The 18029-nt window shown below is 46.0% G+C and overlaps 1 protein-coding gene across 1 annotated transcript; it reads left to right on the plus strand.

The window, feature by feature from the left end:
- Window positions 1–1989: 1989 nt before the first annotated feature.
- Window positions 1990–16563, plus strand: LOC119212533 (mitogen-activated protein kinase 8). The gene is given in 13 exon segments (XM_062559866.1): window positions 1990–2008; window positions 5295–5475; window positions 6374–6503; window positions 6984–7042; window positions 8239–8377; window positions 9753–9918; window positions 11646–11717; window positions 12629–12811; window positions 13499–13623; window positions 14305–14368; window positions 14581–14658; window positions 14935–14952; window positions 14955–16563. Coding segments are annotated over 12 exon segments (1440 nt in total). The 5' UTR covers window positions 1990–2008; window positions 5295–5353; the 3' UTR covers window positions 15239–16563.
- Window positions 16564–18029: the final 1466 nt, after the last annotated feature.

Here is an 18029-nt window from a genome sequence, read left to right on the forward strand (position 1 = left end):
AATAAAAGTACCACGAAATGATTAAAATGTATTTAATATTTATGTATGTATTGCCTCATTTATTTATTTCACGATGTATTTCAAATGCATATTTCATTTATTTATGTATTTATTTATTCATTTATTTAATCTTGAATAAAACGGCATTCCATAGTCCAAGAGCACCTGTGTGCCAACTTTCAAGTTGATCAGGGGCGGAAACTGGCCTAGTGTGACTTTTTTAAATTTCTAGAGGGCGCTATAGAGACATTTCTTTATAACCAAATGTGAGACCCAAAACGTATCAAATTTTTTAACAGTTCAGATATCCATGCCAAATTTAACAACTTTTTGAATATGATAAAGGCCCCAAAAAGGCCCGCGGTTTGTGAGAATAATAATAATAATAATTCCTTGAAATACAATAGGTTCCTCTACAACTAGTCGTAGCGAGGACCCTAATAATCAAAGGTAAGTTCAAACTAGGCCAAGTCCCGTCTAATAGGCTGGGTTATAGTGAATCCTGGATGTGCATGTCATAATATACAGTAACTCTAGAATTATGATCCTGGGGGTAAATTCTCAAAAGCTGGAATTGAAAATCATCCGAGGGACATCTTCAATCAAGCAAGCCAAATGTATACTATTTTGAGTGAGGAAAATAACTAGTGAATAGCAGCCAGAAAGGTGTACATATGGTGTATGTAGTATGGTATTTAGTATAAACGAGCAGTGACTAAATTGTATTTGGACCGAAAAAAACCCTCAATGTTAAAGTTTCAAAATCTTCATAGAAGGTATACTCAAAACTGTAGGCTTATTGTAGGCTCTTATAAAGTGGCATATGTGTGTAGCCAATAAAACTGGCCAAGTCGCGGGCTACATTAGCCAACCTAAAGCCTAATACGTTCCAATAAAGCATACACAAATGGGAGTGTCGGACTTCATTTGGCAACTTAAAAAAATATTTAAATGAAAGATCTTAAATGTAATCCCAATGTGTATGCATGTTAAATCCCCTATAAAAACAAACAAACCAAAAAGAGATATTTTTCGTATCTTTTTGTTTTAGAGTGATGGCAACAATCCTTACGCTATTATATGCCGCGTTATTACAAAACGCGGCGAAAGCGTCGCTTCCGGCTTTCCGCGGAAGGCAGTCGGGAACGCACAGGCGCCGCTGAACGCCCCCCCCCCCCCCACCCCCACCCGCTCCTCATTGTGCAGCGGAGCAAACGGCTTCAAGCGCTTCGACGTCGCCGCTGCTATGAAATGGCAGAAAGTGCCCGTGTCGCGGCAGCTCAGACATTAGCTTACGTTGAGGCTACACGCGAATTCTACGACGACCCGGACCTGCTGGCGTGAAGGGAAGCGGGGAGAGTTTCCGGAGGAAAAGGGGATTAAAGAGCTGTTTTTCTCCCCACCAACCAACCCCCAACAAAACGTCCGGGTTGTGTCTCGGCAGGCAGGAGACGGCGACTGCGGGTCGACGCTGTTGGATTTTAACCGGATAGGGGTGAGCTCGACGTTTGTCTTCATTTCTTCCTATATAACGTGGTAGACGTTGTTGTCGTTGTCACCAATGTGTGTGTGGGGGGCGTATTTGGCGTTACCGTGACTTAGTGTTGCTAAAGTATACACGGGGACTACCACAGCAGGACCGGTCCGGCCTAACTGCTAAACGGCAGCCAGACGGAGCGGCTACACTTCTGTAACGTTAACCTCCCCGTGTCACTGCTACACACACACACACACACACGTTAGCACAGTTTACACCGTAAACCGTGCACCGGGTGCTGTCGCCAGTCGCGACAAAAACAAGCGAAAGCAACAACCCCCAACGCCGTGACCTCCAGTCCGCGGTGATCGGAAGACGGGAGCCCCCTCCGGTAAACAAGAGACGAACGCACCGACGCCTTTGAACGCGCCCCCGTTTCCAAACACCTTCGCCCGGCGGATATTTACTGCCAAAGATAGGACCTCGCACGTGTGTCCGTTCGCCTGGAAGGTGGGCCCGACTCGAGCACAGGTGGGTTCGCACTTGTGGTCGTGATGCAGCGGCATCTGCGATGAGGCAATGGCCGCTCGGGTCGGATGGGAGGTCGGCATTTGGATGCACAGTGGGCATCGCGAGCTAGTTGATCTAATGTGAGGTTTCGCGATCCCAACGGGTTGTCAGCGATATGCAAAACGCGTGTGTCTGACGTGTTCTGTTTGGTTCCTGGTCATCCCAGGCTGCACTGCACATTGCTGTCACGTTGTCCTGTTTTTTTTTTTTTTTTTACAAAATTGTTAAATAACCTTCCATGAGAATAGCAGGAGTCAGCCAAAATCACTGAGAAATTGATTTCTGTACTGAGAGTAAGAGGTAGCCTTCAGAGATGGAACCATGGGTTTCTGGCCATAGCACGACTATGTTTATATCTGGAAAACCTGGGTCTATTTGTGAATACTCGTTTAAGAAGCATCAGGCTTATTTAAATGCACTGTGCAACTCTGCATCCTAGCTGGTCCTCTTCTTCTACCACACACAAGTAGTAACTGGGATATTTCTTATATAGGTGTAGTCAATGTTTTGGTAAAATGAGAGGCCACACTGGCCGGGCTCACGTCCAGGTCCCCTTTATTTTTTGTTTTTACCTGGTTTCCAGAACTATCCCATACGAGATAACAAAAAAAATCCACAGCAGGTCACAATTCAAAGAGTTGAAGGACATTTTTCCCTGAGAGAATCCGTCGCCATCGTGTGTCTCTTTGCACCCTGTAAAGATTCACAAGCCCTATGGACCATTTGTATCACGCGTCGTGACATTATTGTGCAACTCGTGATGTGGCGAAAAAATCAACTACTTTTCCCCTCTGTAGCTTTCCACATTGAAATAACTTCCAGTCAGTGCTGTGATGGCGGACTCCTCAGAGAAAGTTTTGTAGTCTCATTTAGCCTCTTGTTAGCAACCGCGTTTTTGAAGACTTGTAAAAGCGTCAAAATTTCCCAGAGGGGTTTTGTATTGACAAATCCTTAAATCTCCTAAGCTTGTCCGAACCACAGACCTCATTCCAACAATGGGGGTCAATTGTTGTGTCGGGTTTTATAGTTGGCACATCTCCGCTCAGATTGTCCGAGGCAACAGCTAAAATGCCCCCAGGTCGTCCCATCACACTAGAGGTGTGTTTGGCATCAGGTGCCCCGGTGTCATCTCTCATCAGCAGACATTACTGTGGCTGAATGCCCATAATTTGAAGGTAAGGACGGTCTGACACGGTTCTTTCCCGTCTGGTGGTCAGAGACATCGTTTCCTCACTGACGGGGACTTTAATAAAGGACAACTGTGGTGGTCGGTAAATCTTTGATGGAGCTGCAACACATTCCAGTGTGATATTGCAAGGTATCATCAGTAGCTCTAATGGACCTCTGACCCCTATGTATTCACATAGGTAACGTGTGGTTATTTTTTTAGTTTTGTCATATCGGCTTCACTCTTTCGTGCGGCCCTCCTGACACTCTTATTTGGGCTGACGTCCTGACACACACGGTTTCCACATCCCGCAGTCTCACAGGTCTCAGTCACCCTGATGTGTGCCGTTCCCTGTCCAAATGGAAGAGCCATCCGGTCGGGGGTCAGCCGGCAGCTGGTTTCTGAGATTGCAGTGAGACAAGGAGAAAGGGACATGTTGTGATCTTGATGAGCATCGGTATCTGGCATTGTTAGCACATGCTACATACTAAAGGTTTACAGAATGTATGTACATGCTGCTTTTGCTTTTGTAATATTGATCAGTTAACACCAGACCAAGCCGGCGTTCAGTGTTCCATAATCCATTGTTGTGATTGGGCCACGACAAGCGGTGTAAAATAGGATTTCATTCCTCTAGATTATTTCTGATGCTGTGTTGGTACATGTGTGCCTCACATATGGTAAGGGCTGCTAAGGTTGGCTGGGCCTGTAAAGCATCTTGGAAGACGAATGCTCGGGTTGGGCTGTGTTTGTTTGTTTGGGTTAATTTGTGTAATTACAGTGTTCCCCCTATTATTATATCGGGGGGGGGGGGATCTGTTCGCTCGACTACTCTCAAAACACTGAATTAGCTTTTGATTCAGCTTCACAAAAATGTTTGTTTGTATTTGTGCACCTGCAGGAGAACGAGTTTCTTTTGTTTGTGTTTCTTCACAAACGTGGCAGCGGCTGAGGCTCCTTTCATCCATCCCTGTGCGTCTGCGTGGCACGGCTCAGCTGCAGGCTGCTTTCTAGGCTCTGCAGCGCGAGGCTAGAGGCTGATTGAAGTGGGGAAAGCGGAGAGGAGACAAAGATTAGAAGAAGCAGAGATGAGGCGGCACAGGTGGATACGAGTACAATGTGGACGTCAGTTTTCCTGCCGTGTAGAACAGCAGAGCCATGAAACGTGTACCTACGAGCGGGAAGAGGGGAGAAGGATACTGAAAGGAAGGGCTGAGTCAGCGTTGATCAGTCGAGCCATGGTCCAAGGAACGTTCAGCTCTCAACCTCCTCAGCGCAGTGCTCCAAATCCCACTAATGAGTGGTGGTCTTCAGACGCAGCGTGAAGCCTCGCTTCCCGCTTCTTGCTTCCTCTTTGGCTCGTCCCTCCGTCGCCCAGACCTTTAGGAGTCGTAATACAGTGGTGATTATAACCGACGACGCGGAAGCTAGATGACATTTATACTGTGCCAGTGCGCGTGCACACACACACACACACACACACACACATAAGTGTGTGCATTTCAGTGGAGTCGATCACTGCCAGGAACTTGAGTTCCCTCAAGAAATACACGCAAATTTGGCCGATAACTAGACAAGATCCTCGCCATAACTCCAACCCGAGTAGTGCTTAGTAGAATTAAATGAGTGAATTGATGATGAGCGTTCGGAGCCCTTACCGCACGTTCTTTGATTGACAGTTCTACAATCCGTCAGCACTTCCTCCAATGTTTAATTGGCTGTTGTCCTAAATGCTGGCATGAAGTAAATATATTAGTGCTTGGCGTGTTACCGTGTTATCCTCCATTTACAAAAATATTATGTTGAAAGTCTGTGGCTTACTGGCTCTCAGTACAGATACAGTCTCAACCAATGAGAGCATTTGATGGGCGGACCCAAGGCGGCTCAAGCTCACATCCCAAACCAAAAAGAGGTGGCAGAGAACATAAAATTGAATAAATTAAAGAAGACTGTATTGTTGTTTTTATAAAATCCCTGCATTATTTTCTCAGTGTGGGTGTTTTGGCGGCCGAAACGAGTCACATCAAAGTTATTCTCTTTTCTTCTTTCATCGTGTTGTCTTCTGCTCATGCACTGCAGGTCTTGAGAGGAGAGCCCCACTTGGACGCCCAGTCATTGCGTTCGTCCAAGGCTTCACCATGAACCGGAACAAGCGTGAGAAGGAGTACTACAGCATAGATGTAGGCGATTCAACTTTTATGGTCATAAAGCGCTACCAAAACCTCCGACCCATCGGCTCTGGAGCACAGGGAATCGTCTGGTAAGTCAAAGGACAGCAAGAAAAGAAGAAAGTTACACAGCTTTTTCTGTCTTCAACTGCATTCCATCGGTGGCCGTGTTGGCCTAGTTGTCATGACGATGCTCCTTTTCTTAGGTCACAAGATGACTAACTAACTTGCTTTGTAGGTTAACTCTTAGAGATGTAAAGTGACCTTGAAAATGTGTCCTTCTGTTCATTCATTTAGATTTGTTATTGTGAAACTTCTTAATAAAGTGAATGCCAAACCTGACCTACTAATTTTTGAAAACTTGTAATCTCTCAAATACCACAAATTTAATCCATATATTGCTCTTTTCACATAATATCAAACTACAGTTATATTTTTGTGAAAGCAAAAAAAAACATTCAAGTGGGATATGCCACAGAGACTGTTGCCAGGGCGGTCAGTGTGAGAGGGTTAACGTAAACGTGTGTGTTGATGATCATGATTAACCATGAGGTGGACCTTGGGTTGTGGTGTTAAAATAAACACGGTTTACCAAGTAATCAATATGCAAGGAAATGACAAAGACGTTCATAAACAACCCAGCGTTTTATGTTTACGTTTACACTGAATGGAAAGCAGGCCTGCTGATTTTTATCTGTTCAAACTGATCTTTAACAACCAGACACACTTGCAAATCTGATGTTTTCTTCTGTCATACCAATCCAAATAGTTTTTCCACAGACACTAGGGATGGAAAGTGGAGGAAATATGTAAACACCCATCAAGCGAGTAAAGTCTCCAAACTGCTTACTGCTGACACAGATATTTACATCAGTGGATGGAGGAAGCTGAGCTGAAGGGAGAGCGCCGCACTTCAGTTAAATCTGTCGGACACGTTGAACAAGCTGCACTTTTTAACCAACTCTTTGCTTTCTCCCCCCCCCCCACCAGCTCAGCGTACGATCATAACTTCGAGAGGAACGTCGCCATCAAGAAGCTGAGCCGGCCGTTTCAGAATCAAACCCACGCCAAGCGGGCCTACAGGGAACTGGTGCTCATGAAATGTGTCAACCACAAGAACGTAAGACCTCCAGTTGACATCTCGTCTCCTTCATCATGCCATTTTATTGCTGCCATACATCCATTTTACCACAATGCATCAGGAGTGGCACCTGAAGTTTTTTGTGTACTCTTCTGGTTGCTATGGATGCAGGTCTCTCTCGTCTGGGTTTGAATGCACAAGGTTTTTCTGTTTGAATTAGTCGAGATGACGAGTGCTGAACAGAAATGTCCGGATAATGAAAAGATCTCAATTGGAACATCGTTGTTGTACCAATGTGTTTGTGCTGCATTTTTAACCAGCCAGCTCACCCCTGTTTGGGCGACGTTTTCAAGCCACGCCCATTTCTGCTCTCCTGTTACAGTTTAGCACGCCACTCAGGCCGATGCAGTCGCTCCTCCTCGCTGCTTCAGAGGCGCTGGTGGACAATGTCGTTCACTACAACCCTTCGTCTCCCCTCCAGACTTGAAGATTAATAACTGTTCTCCTCCATTTCTGTAGATAATCGGCCTATTAAATGTGTTCACGCCACAGAAGACACTGGAAGAATTCCAAGACGTGTGAGTACCACTGAGCACGAGCATTGGTCAAATCGATCCAGGATGTGCCCTGCTGGGCCTTCCATTAGCTTTTTTGTTTTATTGTGGGGGGCTTGTGCAGCTCAAACGCATCTCTGGTTTGCGTGTTATCCTGCAGTCCTTTGAGCACAGCAACTATTGTAAATGGACCCCCTTCTACAGAATGTGCAGAGTTTTTTTTATATTTAAACATCTGTACATATTCACATAACTAAATGAATAAATGTGGAAATACAAAAAACTGGGGTGATGGTTTCACAGAGTATAACGGGAACCAACATGATTAATGCCATCCTTCAGAAGCGCTCGCTCTGGCCTGCAGCGCTGTGTCTGCCCGATTGGAGCTAAGAAGGAAACTGGACACATCGTAGCCAGAGGGCTGCGTGGATGGCACACAGTCCGAGGAGGCAGCAGGGTACTGCGCTCGGCAGTGTTTGTGTACCTGAATGCATACTTGCATTACAGAGTGCCTGACTGCTTCATACACGTGTATAGTATACAAAATATGTGCTTCCTCTCATCCTTGCACACTATCACGGTGTATTCTGACTTATTGGAGTATGCAGAAGTCCGGCCTCATTTGGTGCAACGCTGCACACTCCGTCAACAAGATGTTTCTTTGCGTATAACAATCTGTCAGAAGGTTCTTACTCCGAGTAGGAGGACTGCAGGGACTGATGATGTAACAGCTGCCAAATAGCATAGCATCATCACAGCTTTTCGAAGAAGAGACGTTACTGTCACTTCCTAAATGTCGTGGCTGCGCATGTGAGGCAATTAGAGTTCAAAATATAGCTCAAAGGCTTTGCCTTGATTTCTTCACGCTAATCAGGAGACTAACAAAAGATGCCTGAAAAGATTATCTGGAAATAATAAATAGTTAAAAGGTTGTTAAAACTTGAATGCATAAAAGGAGTGAAAAAAAAAACTCAAGAGCAATGCCGATTATCTAAAAAAACGGAAAGAATCCCATTATCATCTAGTTTTTACCATAAACTGTCTAAACCCTCTAATCCTACTACTACTACGAAGCGTTTGAATAGTATCACAGTGTCATCCATATATGCTAAATACAATAAGTGATATTGTGAAACTCCAGGGCAAGTCAGCATATGAAACCCCTGCATGTAGGATCCTGTGTGCATGCATGTGCTTTACCCTGTGCGCTCTGCTCACAGGTATCTCGTGATGGAGCTGATGGATGCCAACCTCTGCCAGGTGATTCAGATGGAGCTGGACCACGAGAGGCTGTCCTACCTGCTCTACCAGATGCTCTGTGGAATCAAACACCTGCACGCCGCCGGCATCATACACAGGGTGAGGCTCGCTCATGTACACGCACTAACCTCTGCCTGTCTGTCCAGGATGTCACTGAAGCCGGCCGAGAACGAGGCAGACGTTTGTTTTGGACAACAGAGGTTGCAAAGTTCCTCTGACCACAATGTGTGGAGTTAAATACAGTCCCTGCACTCATCGCACGGTAGTCGAGACAGCTACACTTAATTTAGGACGAGTATTTTAGTGTCGCATAACTCCTAAAATCTCAAAGAATCTCATCGCATCAGTACCAAAACACAAGTTGTCAGGCAGCAGAGCTATTGCGCAGGTTTTAATAACTCCGGTGCTTGTTCCCTTTGAAACAACAGAAACAGGATGACACACTCACCCTGAGGCAGCAGCAGCAGCACATTAAGGATCCCTCTTGCATGCAGATACACACACACACACACACACACACACACACACACACACACACTCTTGTGGCACTCTGTCTGATCAGCCTCGGTGAAAGACTCAGCAGCAGAGTCACTGAGCTCCTCCTGCTCTGCCAGCCGGAACTAATTGTGCCGTAGGCGGAGCTAGCCGGCCCCGCTCGCATCAGCACGCGAAGCTCTCGTAAGGTGAACAGCAGCAGAATGAGTCACGGATCGCCATTCAGATCTTTCATTCTGATGGGCTTTGTCTCTAATGAGAGGTCGTTGGTCCTTTATGCTTTGATTTTACTTTTATTCATTTTTACAGACGCTTAAGTTGAAAACACCCCCCTGCCTTTCAGGATATGCTGGAGTTAGTGTTGCATTTTCCAAAACAGGAAGTGATAATCATGAAGACAAAAGTGCTTCTCATGAAACTGCTGAGTATCCAATCTGTTGTTCTGCTGTTATAACTCATAAAAAAACTATTCCAGCTAAAACATCATCTTCCTAAAAATAAAATAGGTTGGCCTCCTGTCTTCTGCTGCTGAGTTTAATGTGGCTTATGATCCATATGTGTTGCGTTTTCTCCATTGGCTGAACCATTGCCCGGCCATTCTACCCCGACGTTGGCACGGTACTTGCGCAAACACACAAGGCGGAAAGGTTCCTGAATGCTGCACCAGTTTGAGTGGTCACACAGGGTGTCTTTTCCGGTAACAATGTTTGAAAGACACTTGTTTACCATATGAAGCAGGGCAGAACACGGTGCTACAACTGATGTTAAGGCACTGAACTCCAGTATCAGTTAGATACGGATCAAATGTAGAAAAAATATGACCACGGAAAAGATGAAAGAAAGACCATCCTTATCATTCTTTGAACCACCTTTCTGAAAATGAATGATTGTGGTGTGGTCGTTGGTCCTTTCAGAGCAGAATGCCCCGTATAGTAGCCCTGTGTCCGCTCGGTGGCTTTTAAACTCTCCGTCCCCACAGGACCTGAAGCCCAGCAACATCGTGGTGAAGTCCGACTGCACGCTGAAGATCCTGGACTTTGGCCTGGCCAGGACCGCCGCCACCGGCCTCCTCATGACACCCTACGTGGTGACCCGCTACTACCGCGCCCCCGAGGTCATCCTGGGCATGGGCTACCAGGCCAACGGTGAGTGGACAAGGAGGAGCTCCCACCCGGAGTTGTTTTTCATTACCTCCCAAATGCACATGCACTCTCCCCCACACACACACAGACACACTCTCCCTGGTGCTGTAGAGGTCACACTCAGGGGGGAACTTCCCCTCTGCCGACTGCATGCTTTTGATGTTTTATTAAGAGGTTGCCTGTTGTGAATACAGGCTTGTGTGCATGCGTCACTAATGTCACCGGGTGCTCCTGCTCGGGACGTATTGCAGCTTCTGCAAGACTGTTAGAGGAGTCATTTACCATTTTGGTTGGTTAAAGCTAAAGCCAGGAGACAGTCCCTCCTCTATAGCTCACTAATTAACATATGACATTGTGTTCTTTAATTGTGTGATGTCCGAGTACTGCAGAAAATACAGCAGGCATCAAGTGCTGCAGTATTCTACTCTTGGACAGAGCCATGCTAGCTATTTACAGACTGAGCGCTAAGCTAAACTAAGCTAACTGCCACCTGGTTCTAGCTTCAGGTTGAGCATACAGAGACAATCAACTATCAACAAGGAGAAGCTAAGAAGTATATTTCCATAAAGGTTGAAAGTTTCCTGTGATAGAATAGTTTGACTTTTAGGTACAAAGTGAGATGCATAATAGTACAGAGGTCATGGGGAGGTTACATAATAATAATGCTGCCTTTCTTACAAAGCTCAGGAGGACCTTTATTAGTGTTGATACTGTCCAAAGCTTTGTCCTCTTGACCAAAAAGCATTGACAATAATTTCCTGCTGACATGTTGCATTCTTTTGCTTAATCTCTTCTCCCTCCTTTAACGCTGCGCTCATGTAGTGGATATTTGGGCTGTGGGCTGCATTATGGCAGAAATGGTTCGCCACAAAATCCTTTTTCCGGGAAGGGATTGTATCCTTGAGCTGCCCGCAGCAGTGTCTGGCATTCCTTAAGGAACAAAACACAGCAACAAACGTCTTTTGTCTCCTCATTCTTCATCAAATGGATCCCGTTGAGATCCCGCGAGCAGCTACGGAGATTCTACATCTCTCCCGATTTGCTTTTGACAGCTCAACTTGGCAGCCACCCACCTGTTCTTCTTACAGATGCAGCAGACTCGCTCCCCTTTGTAAGCATCGTGACACCTCGAGACAAGACACTGCTCCGTAGCCGAGAACTAAACTGCAAAAACTGCTTTACAAAATGATTGCTATAGAAATGCTTGTGAACCATTAAAGGGCTTGTTTGTCATGTGGGTGGCAATGATCATTAGGGCCGGTAAAGATGAGAATATTCTAGTTTAATACATCCGACATGCATTGCAGTCCTATCCAAAGAGCCCCTGATTGAGCGTTCAGCAGAACTCCACTCTGCTCTTCAGATATACAGGTTGTGCTAGCTCTGTGGTCTGAAACCGCGTTCACCTCAAAAGCAAAGCCAATTATTAGCGCGTAGATTCCATGCAAAGTCAATGCACAGACGCGGATGAAGCACATTCTCGTGAATTTACTGCATGAAACCAATCACAGGAGACGGACAGTTCGCTCTGCTTTCGGTGTGAGCGCAGCAAACGAGGGCACTCCACTGCATGCAACTTTTTTGGTCATGTATCACACATGTCACCTTGGCACCACACCTTGTTTCTCATTTCCCCCTGTCGAGTTTTCCTTTATGTTGTGAGGGTTTGTATTTGTTTCTGTTCTCGGCTCCCGCATGCTAAATAGGTGGTTGTCATTTCATTTTTTCAGTTGATGTCTGGTCTGTTGGCTGCATCATGGCTGAAATGGTCCGGGGTAGTGTGTTGTTTCCAGGCACTGATCGTATCCTTAAGTTGGACGCCCAGTCGACGTCCCCCCCCCCCCCCCCCCCACCTGTCCCCTCCGTCCCCCTCCAAAATGCCATGGTGTCTCTCGTCCTTTCTGTCTCACATCTTGTTCACACAATGAGTCATTGTTTTCAGGGTTATCATTATTTCCTTTCATGGGCCGAGCTGTGGGGGCTCTATGGATGGTGGGTGTTGCACAGGTGTAATCAATAACACCAATCAACATCCCTGACAAAACGGGTGGAGATACTGGTCACATGACCTTCTCCGACTGTTAGAAACTGCATGCAATGAGTCACCTCCCACATAATAAATATGTTTTATAAAAATAAAAAGAAGCTGCAGGAGAAGCAGGCTGTGAACATGAGGCACATGATTGAGATTGTGCTGCGGGAGGAAGAAGAGGGAATCATCAGCACTAAGAGTAGATTGGAGAAGGTGAACCAGGACATAGAGGTTGGCCGAGTGACTTTTCCTTCCTTAAGATGCCTGAAATAGAAACTAAGCAACTGTGTTTGTGCAGCATTTGTTTCATAACCCGAGTAAGTAGAGTAGTCTCCTGGCAACGTCACTCATGTTCTTGTGTGCACAGACGCTTTTTTCCTACACCTTCATAACAGGAACCTTTTCATGGTTTTTCATTCAGTGTCCAGAAGAAGATGTGAATGAGGTGCCGATCTGTGTATGTTCCATTTGCATGTAAATGTGTGTTTCCCAAAAAAGAAAAAAGAAGAGTTGCATACATATATTCAGCATCTGGATCACCTGAGGCTTGTGGTCTGCCCAGACCAATGTCCAACCGCTTCAATTGGTTGTGATCCAAAAAAGCGCAGCGTTTCCATGATTGTTACTCCCAAAGGGAGTCCAGACCTCCTTTGTTGCTTTTCTTAACCCTGTAACCGTAAGACATCGACCAGTGGAACAAGGTGATCGAGCAGCTGGGCACGCCGTCTCAGGAGTTCCTGATGAAGCTCAACCAGTCGGTGAGGACCTACGTGGAGAACCGGCCGCGGTACGCCGGCTACAGCTTCGAGAAGCTCTTCCCCGACGTCCTGTTCCCCGCGGACTCTGAACACAACAAACTGAAAGGTAACGGCTCCCGTTTGTCCCTGGAATGAATGGCGTGAGGCCGCCAACTCTGCGCCACGCGTCGAGAAGCCATTTGCCGCCTAGTTTCTCTTTGACGGGTGCAGCAAGGGTCCATCCTGGATGTAAATTACAGTTTTTATCACATCGCACAAGGCGCGATGAGTAATGAGGCAATCACTATGCTGAGAGCGGGTTTTTTTTATGCCTTCGTATGCTTCAGTTTTACTCGCTGAAATCTGAACAAAAGGCTTTTCAAAAGCTGCTGATTTAGAATTTAAATGGCTATTTCTTTAGTAATTGAAGGATGGATGTAACTGACTGCAAAGCCCCGGGTGGCCAATTGGCGTTCAGCGGCGCCCTTAGCTGAAGCCCTCATTGTAGGAGCTGACCGCTCCACTTTAACGGCCCGGCTAGAGGGAACGACGGGAACGAGACCTCCTCAATTAACCAAGGCAGGAATATGTAGATAATGGTAGTGTGTCCCACTTGCCCACACGAGGTTTAGGCTAAACCCTCCTTCTCCTCTCGTTTTTTCACACTTGATGGTCCCTCCCTACAGTGTGTCTACCTCCAACATCCTGAAGCGGAATGTGCGTCACGTTAGCGAGACAATCTCCAAATGGAGACGTATCAGAATGGAAGGAGAAACGGTTGGAGCTTGAAGTTTACAATCTATCTCGTTTCCAGCGAGCCAAGCCCGGGACCTGCTCTGCAAGATGCTGGTAATAGACGCATCAAAGCGCATCTCGGTGGACGAGGCTCTCCAGCACCCCTACATCAACGTGTGGTACGACCCGACTGAAGTGGAGGCAGTAAGTACTCACTAAAGTTTTTTACTTTTGTTAATCCCTTCAAATATTTAGTTTCAAAGTCTTTTCTTACATAAATAAACAACTAAACCCAATACAAACTGAAGACATTCTTCTCAGTATAATAGCGCCCCGCCCTTTGAAACCCAATGACTCATCTCTGGCAAAATCGGTTTGCACTGGTCGAGGCGAATTGTTGCTTTCTCCTCTTCAGCACCAAGGGGCTCGTCAGAACTGACAGCACCGCCTTGCAAAGTTACGAATTTTCACTCCGATTTAATGCTTAAAATGAAGGTCGTTTGATCCCAACAACACTGTTTGTCGCATCGTTCCCCCAGAAAGAGAGTCGGCGCCCTCCGAGGCGGAACATGTCAGCATCAAGTGGGCTCAGTGTGAGGCAGAGTTAGTGCCGCAGGATTCCATCTGGCACCAACAGTTAGGTTTCACTTTTAGAGCCGAAACAGTGGCCACTGGCTGAAGATGGTCTGACATACAGTCATTTGTGTAACAGCAACTCAGCTGGCTGGAAGGGTCGGGTGAATGTGTTAAAAGAACAAAAGAAACATCATTTACCACAGTGGGACGTGTGTGTTTAGGATTAGAATGTGGAACAGAGACTGAAATGCTGTGTGTGTGTGTGTGTGTGTGTGTGTGTGTGTGTGTGTGTGTGTGTCTTTTTTCCAGCCACCACCCGCAATCACAGACAAGCAACTGGATGAGAGGGAGCACACGGTGGATGAGTGGAAAGGTAGGAAGGATCACATTTGTGATTCACCATACCGATTCTAAAGATTCTCATGCACATGTGGCGAACCAAGTCTTTGTCCAAATGTACTCTATAACGTCTCCATCTGTGGTGTTTAGTCGTGTAATAACGTAATACCGTGCACAAATTAAGTCTATATGGCCCCTTTCTTCTCTCCCCCCTGCCTGTAGTAAATACATGTGTGTTTGTTGCAGAGTTGATATACAAAGAAGTGTTGGACTGGGAAGAAAGGACAAAGAACGGTGTGATCCGGGGACAGCCAGCATCCATAGGTTAGTACGTCTGTGAGCAAGCGTATGTCAAGGATGTTCAAAGTCACAAACTGGTACACTTCACAGCTCGTATGTGTGCGTGATGTTGCCACCAGGGTGAAGTTTGTTTTCCTCATTATTCCCAGCTCGGGAAGCTCCTCAATGACCATTCAAATGTCGTCACGATTTATGGTGATGATGTCATCCTCATAGAAGCAAATGGTGTGGGCGCTTGGTGTGTGTTCTCGCTCCCTCTATCAGCTGACCACAGGCCTTCTCCCGTGTCTCACAGCACAGGTGCAGCAGTGAGCGGTGGCTCCACCAGCACCACCCCTCCTCGTCCTCCCACGACGCCCCCTGCGTGCCCCCCGAGCCGCCCCCGACAGCAGCCTGCAGACTGAGTCCCGCTGCAGCCACCAGCTCCCCCCCCTGCCCCACCCCCCTCTCTCCCCCGGGCTGCTGCAGACGACTCTACACCTCCTCCTGGGCTGGGCTCACCCCCCCGGCCCTACACTGGCTCCTGCCCCCCCCCCACCCACTCTCTGTGCTTGTCTTCAGTAGCGTAGCGGCTAGCTGCTTTCAGAAATATCTTGATTTCTGAAAAGGCAGATGTTTTTTTTTTTTTTAATTCTTTTTCATTTTTCATTTGTCACTTCTTTTTTTGAATTAGGATTTATTTTCATTTTGGGTCCTAGCTGTAATTTATTGTGGCATTTCTTAATTTTTCAGAAACCTAAGACGATTCAATTTTTATGATTTCACTACGTTCCGTTTTTGTTTTTTGACCGACAGTGAAAATTGAAAGAAATAGCTGTAAAAATGTTTAATGTGACCTATTTTTTTTTCACTTGTAAGCTATTGCTTCTACGACTTGCCATATACATGTAGATTGAGGTTGTGTAGATTTATCTTCCATTCAAGTTTGCAGTGAGCCATTGAAACATGATTGAATTGACATACGTATGGTCTTAGTACTCCCCTTATGTGTTTTCACATGACACGGATATTGTTTTAAGTGCATATGACATATCCATTGATGAGCTCAGATCTTTTAGATTTGCTTGTGAAAAAAAAAAAAAGTGTTTCTTGATTCGCAACTACTTCCTACATTGTAACATTTAATGAAAGCTTTATAATTGAATCCTTCACTTCCTATTGAGACATGATAGGATTTCCAACTCATTTTTTTTTACTCTTCGTGTGATTCATTTTTACTTTCTGCTTTTAAACTATGGGATCGAAAATGGCACAAGTCGGGTGCCGCAAGATAACCAGCAGCTTTAGTCTGTGTCCGAGAGGGGCTTCGCAGCAGTCTGTGTCGTGCTCCGGGAGGTTCTCGGAGACGTGGGGGGGGGGTCGTGTCAGGTGGGGGAAGTGGAATGTGCTTCGGTCGAGCAGGGAGTTGTGATGTTGGGAAGGCGAGTGAACGTGCTGATGTTGGGGGGGGGGGAGTGGGTGTCTTGGGGAGATGAGGATTCCGCAGCCTTATGGAACAGTGTTGATAAAACGTTGGCTTCTCGCTTCCAGAGCCTGTTATTAGTGGTGTACTTTTATGAATTTGGAAATTTGAGAGTGACTTTTCTAAAAAAGTTGGCCAAACACTACAAGCGAAGCAGACCGAAGAAAATAACCTGAAAGTTAGCAGCACAAACAACCGGTTGAAATAACTGATTATTCTTACGTTATGCAATAATAGTGCCCATTTTGATTGTTTCTTTTTGTATTTGCTTTTGTTTCCACGTGGAAAGGAAAAGTGCCTGTTGTCTGTCATCCATTCCTGAGGAAGTGGGAGGAAGTGTTTTCATTGATGTAGGTTTTTATGGCATCTGCTTTCCATATCAAATCGGTAATGTATGATAGGGTGGTAGTTCTCACAAATGTGTTGTATATTTTTCTACTGGTTTGGCTCTGCCCCCCCCCCCCCCCCCCCCCGCGCCCCGCCCCCCCCACCCCCAGCAGGATAAGGAGGAGGTGACGTATGCGCCGAGATGCTCGAGCCTGTGCTGGAGTCATTTCAGACGAAAAGGCAGTTTTATCAAGGTCTTTCATCAAAGTATAAATACGCGTTTCTTTGCAGTGACAACAACCAAAAATCGATTTTAATAACCTTTGTTTTCTTTGAGTACCAATTCTATGCGACGATTGTAAGAGGGGCCAGGTGGGGAATGCCGATGGTGGAAGATGCATATCCGACAGCCCGACTCAAACCCCCGCGGTGGCGCTGATGAGTATTGAACCAAACGATGCTCAGGCTCCGGTCCCAAACAAGACGCTCGAGGAACGGCTTGTCCACTTTTTAAGATCACCGATATCGTGGTCACAAGCGATCAAACACAAGGAGCCCACGATGGTCCGGCTCATTTAATGTCCGGTTACATAAACATTTATTAAGCGCACTAACCTTCTAAATCCATAAGGAATCGGCGTGTGTGTGTGTGTGTGTGTGTGTTGGCTAATCATTTTTGTTTCTGTGGTTGCAGAACTCAAACCTTATCTGTTGGTAAATTGACATGCTAAATGTCAGTATAGCTAGTATTATGTACAGTAGCAGTCTACACACCTTCATTCAGTGGAAACCTTGGACTGGTACTGTATGGATGACCATGTATCCAGTAGTAAAAATGAACAAGCACACATTAGCTTCACCACTGGGCTATGCAAAACTTGACTTAAAAGAATAAGAGCTTTGTCAGTTTGCGTTTACTGTGTTGGCGCGACGAGGGGGAGCTGGAGCTTCTTTAATAATTCCGCTTTCATTTGGGGACGTGCACATCTCGCCTTGAACCCAGGCTCCGTTTGGACGTCGACCCTGCTCCGCTTTCAGCCACCTCGACCTTAAAAAGTGCGACGCCCGGCCTGCAGTCCCACCGCTGTGACTCCAGTGTCCCGCCCGTAAGGGGGGGGGAGGTCGCTGGCGTGGATCCATTCCTCGTGTTTGATGAAATAATCAATTAGAAAACAATCGTTGGCTAAAGTGCCCGCAATTTGCTCCGCCCAATATTAGTGGATTCTATTGGACTGTTTTCTGCTCGTTAGGTTGTTGTTGCTTTAAAAAAAAAAATGCTCCAAGCATCTGATTTAATTCGGCTTTGATGAACTACCTCACGCTGAATTTCTGCCAGTTCTCGCATCTACTCAGTCGCCTGCAGAATGAGCTATCGAAGACGTGTGAATAACAGATTCCATTATTTATTTATTTGAAAGTGTACTATTTGTCGGTTTCAACAGACTTCTAGTTTTGTACATGATGTATACTTCACCTAGAAGTAAGAGAATTGTTAAATGTGTTTTTGGTTCCTTTCTTTTGGAGGGGGGGAGGGTTTTCTTTTCTTTTGAAACTAAATGTGCAATACCTTCAGCAAACTGTGCTAGTAGTGTGTGATGGGCCTAGC

Source organism: Pungitius pungitius, chromosome 21, assembly GCF_949316345.1.
Source record: "Pungitius pungitius chromosome 21, fPunPun2.1, whole genome shotgun sequence".
Taxonomy (NCBI): Eukaryota; Metazoa; Chordata; class Actinopteri; order Perciformes; family Gasterosteidae; genus Pungitius; species Pungitius pungitius.